Raw genomic sequence first — 9477 nt, 5'->3', positions numbered from 1 at the left:
TCTCTCTCTATCTTATCTTTCTAGCGAATACTGTGTGTGTGTGTGTGTGTGTGTGTGTGTGTGTTATATGGGTGGTATATCTTTTACTGAATATCGATAATTAAATACAAAAATTATACATTTATAAATTAATACATTTTATTCCATATTTAAATACTTTTTATTTATTATTATTTATATACATCTATCTTTCTAATATATAATTATTCTAAAATACATATACCCTAGATATGTATGTAATTGTAACTGTAATTTATTAAAAAAAAACTAATATAGACAACTAAATAAAATATTGGATAAATGTATTAATTTATAAAAAAAATTAAAATTTTATATATAATTATTGTATTTTACAAAAATGTTAAATTAAAAAAAATAATGTAATCATGTAATCCATAAAAATGTAACTGTAGTTTGATTACAAGTATATTAAAATGCAATTTACTCTAATTACAAGTACTTAATTTTTGGAATCTGATTACATAATCCAGGTTACATGTAATCAGTTATTACCCAGCTCTGTGTGTATATATATATATATATATAGGCAAAATGAAATAATTATATTGGATATAATGATTAATATTATAATTTAAATGATTATTTAAATTAATTTAAATAAACATTTAATATACAGTGGGTACGGAAAGTATTCAGACCCCCTTACATTTTTCACATTATTATTATTATTATTGCAAAATAAAATGATATAGACTGTATGAGTAATATTATAATTTAAATAATAGTTTAAATGTACATTTTGAAAAAGTATTAAGTTACAAAAAAAATTATTTTTTTAAATTTATTATTTTATCTATCTTTGTATAATTATTCTAATGCAGATAATATATGTACTTAAATATGTATTATAATTAAACAGAAATAAATGTATTTTAAATGTTGAATAAATGTATTCATTTGTAAATATTACTATTGTAATTTATGTATATGGAAACAATTATGTAGGATACATTGATTTATATTATAATTAAAAAAAAAAAATTCTATTCTCATGTTAGTACAGAATAGTTTGGGAAAACATCTGTGAATATTTTAATTTTTTTTTTCACAGATACACCTCGCACTTAAATATGTATTATAATTAAACAGAAATTCTTATTATTTAAATGTTGAATAAATGTATTCATTTGTAAATATTACTATTGTAATTTATGTATATGGAAACAATTATGTAGGATACATTGATTTATATTATAATTAAAAAAAAAAAATTCTATTCTCATGTTAGTACAGAATAGTTTGGGAAAACATCTGTGAATATTTTAATTTTTTTTTCACAGATACACCTCGCATGGCTTTATTTACTGCGTATTTCCGCTTTAAGCATCAAAACGAATCATGTGGTGAAGTTGCTGGATGGGTGTAGCTCCAGTGAGAGCGCGACTCTGATGAAATCGGCTTGCGTTCTTTCCGCTGTCACGCTCTCTGAGACACGATGTGTGAGCGAGACTCTGTCTGCCCGAGATAATGTACCGCAGACAAGAACTAATAGGCTTATGGGATTGTGAGCGTGTTTGGCTGGTCTGTTTTAAGGGTGAAATGTAGCTTTGTAGTCAGGACAGATGAATGTATTACTAAAGCAATAATCAACAAGAGGCCATGCGTTACAGTGAGGCACGAAAGCGGCAGCAGAAGCAATACAATAGGGCTGTCAGAATTTTTTTTTTTAATTTTGAATATTCATCGCATTAAAAAAAAATTCCACATTCGAATACAAAAACGTTGCATTCGAATTTTAGGTCTGCGTCAGTCGTCAGGCAGCCTATCAGTGCCGCACAAAATGCGACGACAAAGTAAGTGTCATAGCATTTGAATGCTTTTGTTAGCCTGTCCAGTTGAAGCCACTAGATGCGGCGCTGCTACGTTGCTCATTCATATATTGCGGAAAACGAGAGCATCAGTGCATGAAGATTTTGTTTACGTCAAAACCGAAACCAAGCCGTTCACACAGAACGCATATTTATCACATTTTCTAGAGGGACATCTATCAGCGTTGCACTCGCATCTCGCACAAGAGAGCCGCATGTTTAGAAAGCCATGTTAAATTAAAGTTCAACTTTAAAAAAAACATGTCTAAAGATGTTATGGCGGTTTTCCCCATCCCACTGCATCTCATGTTTTTAAATGAAGAAAGTTGCCTACTTTTGTGATTATTTTTCGGTCCTTTGTATTAAACTATACATACATGCATGGGGCTGTTTTTTCCCCCCAATTGTTTAAGCAACTTAATTATATATGGTTTATAAACATTATTTTAAACATTATGCACTTTGTTTTTCAAAGATAGTCGTGTTATTTTATTACGCTTTGAAGAAACGTTCATTATATTTTGCTCGATGCGCCCTCTTGTGGCCTCGAGAGAAAAGCCAAAAGCTTTTTTCCCCCTAACTGAAATTACGCCTTTTAAATTTGAATATAATTCTAATTTTGAGAATATTTAAGTCGAAAATTCTAATTTAGTTTCAGTCATTTTGACAGCCCTACATTACAATAAGACATAAATATTTAATAAATAATTTAAGGACAATATATAAGTACCATATTCGGGATCACCCAATACTATGCATTGTTTTTAAATTAATCAGCATTGATTTATATTGAAAATATAATTGTGCATAGTTTTTTTTTTTACTGTATTTTTACATTTAGATTACCTGTGCCGTCATTTAATGCTACCTAATAAATCTTTTAAATATGTTTAATTTATTTGTTTGATTACAGTTGAGTACAAATTTTTTTTTTTACCTTGTTCTTGCAATGAAAATAATGATGACTTGGAATGAATGAATGAATGTAAAAAATAAATATATTTTTAAAAATGTAATGCTCACTATAAATCTGTAATTTCTCCCCCTAACTGAAATTACGCCTTTTTAAATTTTAATATAATTCTAATTTTGAGAATATTTAAGTCGAAAATTCGAATTTAGTTTCAGTCATTTTGACAGCCCTACATTACAATAAGACATAAATATTTAATAAATAATTTAAGGACAATATATAAGTACCATATTCGGGATCACCCAATACTATGCATTGTTTTTAAATTAATCAGCATTGATTTATATTGAAAATATAATTGTGCATAGTTTTTTTTTTTACTGTATTTTTACATTTAGATTACCTGTGCCGTCATTTAATGCTACCTAATAAATCTTTTAAATATGTTTAATTTATTTGTTTGATTACAGTTGAGTACAAATTTTTTTTTTTACCTTGTTCTTGCAATGAAAATAATGATGACTTGGAATGAATGAATGAATGTAAAAAATAAATATATTTTTAAAAATGTAATGCTCACTATAAATCTGTAATTTCTTAAATACTAATATATATAATCCTAAAATTAATATCTGTTTTTCTGACATTTTTTTCATTAATAAATTAATGTGTCCATTAATCACTTATTTTTACAGAATTTTAATATCAGTGCATACCTAAAATAATTAAATTAATGATACTAATCACACTAAACAATTCGTCCATTGATGTATAAAATTTGTGGGGTGTTTACAGTTGACAAACAATTCAAAATTATTTGATGTAATTATTGGTGCGTCAAAACCAGTGTTGGGAAGGTTACTTTGGAAAAGTAATAGGTTACAGATTACAAGTTACCCTATTTAAAATGTAATAGTGTAACTATTTCAAATACTTTATTAATGTAACCGATTACTTTTCTAATTTAACAAATGTTTTCAAATGTTAATCATTTTCAAACATTTAAAGCAGGCAGGGGTAACTTTTACAGTAGTACTCAACACTGGTTACTGTCGGACTTTCAAAATCCTTCACTTGAATTAAGATTATAATGATTTAATTTAAAGCACAGCCACCACAAAATCAGACTTTAGCAGCTGTGTTTACTTGGAGATCATTCTGCGGTTAAATACAGATTTATGATCATAAGAAATAGTTTAATTGCTATGATACCGTTTTGAAATCAAAATCTTTGCATAGCCATGACGGGAAACACTGGCATCTAGCAATGCTTTGGAAAAAAAACTGTTCATCTTAAAAATAAAAATAAAGCATATACATAAACCCAAACAGGAAATAAAACCGCTATTGAATAAGCATGTGTCCAAAACTCCTGAAACATTGGTGTCTCATATTTTAGAGCAGTCACTGCAATTGGGAAAGAAATCAATCGTGCGTGTGTGTGTGAGAAAATATTCAGATGTGAAAATGTTAAAGATTACAAAGGGGGTTACAAGTAACTATTTTTTTCTTAGTAATTGTAACAGATTAGTTACATTTATTTTGCAATTAAGTAATTCTGTTACATGTAACTAGTTACTCCCCAACACTGGTCAAAACAGAATACTATGAATGTGCATGTCCATGTGTTTATGTAATATAACATGACTGAAGTATGTTGTCATTTCTACAGATGAAGATCTATAACCTCTCTCAGTATGAGCACGGTGCCGATGATGTCCTGATCCTGGCTACAGATGGACTCTGGGACGTGCTGTCCAATCAGGAAGTGGCAGAGGTGGTATCTGGTTTCCTTGGAAACTGTGACCCTGATGACAAGCACAGGTAGGTTCCTCAGTCTTGGTTGAGTATCAACCATCTACTCATGCAACCTCGAAGACAACACATTACGCTGGGTTATTTTGAGCAACTTAAAGGAAAATGTCATTTTGATTTTAATATGAGATATTAAGGAGGTTTTCCAAGCAATGCCATAGAAGAACCATTTTTGGTTCCTCAAAGAACCTTTCATTTATCACTTCTTAAAAGAACCATTGGTTTCTTAGTGTGAAGAAGATTTCAGTAATCTAAAAAAAAAAGTGTCTACTATAAAGAACCTTTTGTGCAATGGAATGATTCCAAGAATGTTAAAGGTTCTTTGTGGAACCTTCAATTCCAATTATGAACCTTTAGTTTTGAAGATCTAGGCAGGCAACTGAAAGGTTGTAGGTTCAAGCCAAGAACGATTACTTTAGAACAAAAGCGCATAAAAGACACTTCAAGATAGCCGTTTTCTTCTTCATCCAAAAATTCCATTATTTTTTTTTCACCCTTATGTCATTCCAAACCTGTATGGCTTCTTTCTTCTGACGTTTTGCAAAACAGAAAGTCATAGGGGTTTGGAATGACCTGAAGGTGAATGAATTAGATCTTCAAGCTTGGGTGAACTGTTCCTTTAACATCAGGTTACTCTTGGAGGGATGAACCTGTTATTAGTAAACTTAGAACGATAAGGGTTAGTTCACCCAAAAATTTAAATCCTGTCATTAATTCCTCACCCCCATGTCGTTCCAAACCCGTAAGTCCTTCGTTTATCTTCGGAACACAAATTAATTAAAAGAACCATTGGTTTCTTAGTGTGAAGAAGATTTCAGTAATCTAAAAAAAAAAGTGTCTACTATAAAGAACCTTTTGTGCAATGGAATGATTCCAAGAATGTTAAAGGTTCTTCGTGGAACCTTCAATTCCAATTATGAACCTTTAGTTTTGAAGATCTAGGCAGGCAACTGAAAGGTTGTAGGTTCAAGCCAAGAACGATTACTGTAGAACAAAAGCGCATAAAAGACACTTCAAGATAGCCGTTTTCTTCTTCATCCAAAAATTCCATTATTTTTTATTCACCCTTATGTCATTCCAAACCTGTATGGCTTCTTTCTTCTGACGTTTTGCAAAACAGAAAGTCATAGGGGTTTGGAATGACCTGAAGGTGAATGAATTAGATCTTCAAGCTTGGGTGAACTGTTCCTTTAACATCAGGTTACTCTTGGAGGGATGAACCTGTTATTAGTAAACTTAGAACGATAAGGGTTAGTTCACCCAAAAATTTAAATTCTGTCATTAATTACTCACCCTCATGTCGTTCCAAACCCGTAAGTCCTTCGTTTATCTTCGGAACACAAATTAAGATATTTTTGATCAAATCTGAAAGCTCTCTGACCCTCCGCAGGCAATGCAACTGCAGTGTTCCCAGGTCCAGAAACGTAGCAAGGACATCGGTAAAATAGTCCGTGTGACATCAGTGGTTCAACCATAATTTTACAAAGCTATGAGAATACTTTTTGTGTGCAAAGAAAACAATAATAACATAATTTTTTTCAACGATTCTTCTCCCCGAGTTACCGTCTTCCGCCATTTTGGAGAGTACCCCAGAACGCAATCAGCGTTGTTTATGTTGAGCATGCGCACGCTCTCTACTGAACGTAAACAATGATTACGTTGATTACGTTCTGGGGTACTCTCCAAAATGGAGGAAGACGGTAACTCGAGGAGAATATAAGTTGTATAAATTGTTATTGATTTCTTTGCGCACAGTTTGCGCACAGACTTTTCATTTTTGGGTGAACTATCCCTTTAACCTCTAAATAGCATCTCTGTTGTTTTTCAGGTACACAATGGCAGCTCAAGACCTGGTGATGAAGGCCCGCGGTGTCCTGCCTCTACTGAACGTAAACGCTGATTACGTTGATTACGTTCTGGGGTACTCTCCAAAATGGAGGAAGACGGTAACTCGAGGAGAATATAAGTTGTATAAATTGTTATTGATTTCTTTGCGCACAGTTTGCGCACAGACTTTTCATTTTTGGGTGAACTATCCCTTTAACCTCTAAATAGCATCTCTGTTGTTTTTCAGGTACACAATGGCAGCTCAAGACCTGGTGATGAAGGCCCGCGGTGTCCTGAGGGACCAAGGCTGGAGAATCGCCGGAGACCGGCTCGGCTCTGGAGACGACATTTCGGTCTTTATAATTCCTCTAATGCACGGCAATAGCCAACAGCCTCAGCCTAGCTGACCAATCAGAAGGCAGGGCGCCAACCGAATCGGACCGAATCCGTCTCTAACCCAACATTCAAATGCTCCGACAGCGTCCTGCTGGAGTTTAAGGAACCCGTTGTGCATTTGATCTCATTTACAAATATGAACACTTGCTTTTAAGACTTAGCAGTCGATGACTGCTGACTTTGAAGACCCACGTCAACGTTCCCTACCTCCGCGTGGGTTGGTGGGATCAGTATATAAGATATAACTTTCCACAATGACTAAAGGAGGGTCCGGTTCTTTGAAGTTCTCCATGGACAAATGCGCACCCTCCGCAGTTTGTTTATCCGCACTCATCTGGCAGCTAGGCGAAACCAAGCGCGCTTTGTTTTTCTTTTCAGGATATTAATTCATCTTCTGACTGTTTCGTTTGTGGATTTGTTTTTTGCGTTCCCTGAAAAAAATCTAAGCAATTCTGGCTGTTATTTGTACATCCTGTTACTCCAAGTTACTGTAAATGAAAAATGAGCATTGTTTTTGTTTCTCCTGTGCTCTGTAAATTTGCAATGGGTACTAAGTTAAATAATGCCAATCTGATCTTCCATTCATCACGGTAAGATTCTTAGGATGATACATTTTTAAGGAACAATAAATCATGTGTCCGGCAAAGAAGTCTGATGTTCAGCGACCGTTCCCTTTGATTTCTGTACGCACCGTTGTGAATTAACACCTACCTGCAATCTGTTCTCCAGGGCTCCTGTGTGGAGGTTTGGTGAGGTCTGACTTACGATACATCATGTTCACAGTGGCACCTTCCTCTTCTACAGCACAAACCCGCTGTGAGCATTTGGAAAGGCTTTCGTATACACACACACACACACACACACACAATGTGCAAACACTGACATACACACTCCCCAAGAGAGTGGCCATCTGGTCAGCACAACCTGAGTGTGACCAAAACAAGACTGATTTGGCCAGAGATTCAGCTGTGTGTGTGTGTGTGTATGCGGACTGCTCTCTAACACACTTTAGCGCAGTCGTTTGTGTGGGTGGAGGCGCTGCAAGGGCATCACATGCTTACTAAAGGAGCTTTCTGGGAAGTGCACACACATGCACTACAAAAATGATTCATAAACCGCTTATGTTGCCCCATTAATTCTGGCCCACAGATTTTTTTAAATAAAAACTCATTGAAGATATTTCACTAGAATCTTTCTAAAATAACAATTTCATGTTTTCCCAAATAATGTACTCCCTATGTAAAAACTAAAATTCCAGACAGTTGTTAAAAGAATAAAGACATAATTCCCACCAAATTAAACGTTTTGTCATTATTTATTTGACTTCAATAAGTTATTTGTTGAAAATATTCCCGTCGCGCCCTTCAATTCTCATTCGCGCTTCTGAAAAATTGGAAAAATGGAAAAAACTGCCGTTAACGCATTCCTTTATGCTGGTCGTTGAATCATAAAACACTGAAACTGCTTACATTTTTTAACTTTGTTTGTAGCAAAACTTAAATGTAAGCTTAAGACTTTAAGACAACAACAGAATGGACTAGAATCCGTTTCATTCACATCAAATACATGCGTCCATCTTGACGAAGTTCTGGCATGTTTAGTCTTTTTTTTTTTTTTGGAATGGAGAATCTTGTTGAAGAATGAAAATAAGATCTGGAACAACATTAGGTAAGAGAACGGTATTAACTTTTGGATTGAACTTTCAGATTCTGTCCAAGAAAGAAAGATTACTTCATCTGTGGCCATTTACATCATAAGAAGTCATGGGAGCAGCAGTAATGTAGTCTTTCGTTTCATGATCTTGGAGTGACTTGAAGTTCAAATATTGGACAAATGAATGGATTAACCACCACGACCAGCCAACAGCTGTGATAATATTCCCAGTTTGATAGACCCTGTAAGGATTGAATCGTATGCAGTTGATTTGAACCCTGCTTGAGATTCTGAACATCAGAATGACGGCGTTTCATCTCTGGGTCATGAACCTGGTTAGAAGAGAAATACTGAACGATTCTGTCAGAGTCACAAGAACGGCGTCCAGCCTACATACTGCATTATCTGCACTAATCATGCACTTCCTCTATAAAATCCAGTTAACTGTGACCACCTACAACATATACACCAGATCAAGAGTCAGATAGATTCATAACAAATTGCACAGTATGCAGTTAACAAAAATGTTCAAATTAAATACACAGGCACGACAGGTCTGTTTATCTCTTTATTAATATTATTTCATAACCTCTGCTATTCTCACGTTAAGATACTGGCACCATCCCTTCTGGGATGAGCTGGAATGTAAGGATTCAATCAAGAAAATACATGTTCAATACACCCACACATACTCATATTTCTAAGTTATAGACAGCCTGGTTTAATGGAGGTCTTGGGGGGTTAAATGAGGCCCTTTCATGACATCAGAACACGCCATTCCACATCCCACATGTACATTAAAGAATTAGTTCACCCAAAAATGAAAATTAGCCTGTGTTTTACTCACCCTTGAAGCATCCTAGGTGTATATGACTTTCTTCGTTCAGATGAATCTAGTCGGAGTTATATAAAAAATTGTCCTGGCTCGTCCAAGTTCAAGTCGGTGGGTGTTGCAGTTGAACGGTCCACAAGTCGTCAAATAAAGAGCGTGCATCCATAATAAACGTGCCTCACACTGCTCCCTGGGGGGGGGGGGGGGGGGGG

The 9477-nt window shown here is 34.4% G+C and overlaps 1 protein-coding gene across 1 annotated transcript in view; it reads left to right on the top strand.

Moving 5' to 3' along the window:
* Positions 1-8068, top strand: part of ppm1h (protein phosphatase, Mg2+/Mn2+ dependent, 1H) — a 28148-nt gene extending 20080 nt beyond the window's left edge. The window contains exons 9-10 of the mRNA XM_016230759.1: positions 4415-4566; positions 6632-8068. Coding sequence (XP_016086245.1) covers positions 4415-4566; positions 6632-6791 — 312 coding nt within the window. The 3' untranslated portion in view covers positions 6792-8068. The remainder of the gene's footprint in view (positions 1-4414; positions 4567-6631) is intronic.
* Positions 8069-9477: the final 1409 nt, after the last annotated feature.

This window comes from Sinocyclocheilus grahami, unplaced genomic scaffold, assembly GCF_001515645.1.
Source record: "Sinocyclocheilus grahami isolate Dianchi unplaced genomic scaffold, SAMN03320097.WGS_v1.1 scaffold377.1, whole genome shotgun sequence".
NCBI lineage: Eukaryota > Metazoa > Chordata > Actinopteri > Cypriniformes > Cyprinidae > Sinocyclocheilus > Sinocyclocheilus grahami.
The sequence above is the reverse complement of the archived record's forward strand: the minus strand, read 5'-3'. Positions and strand labels throughout refer to the sequence as shown.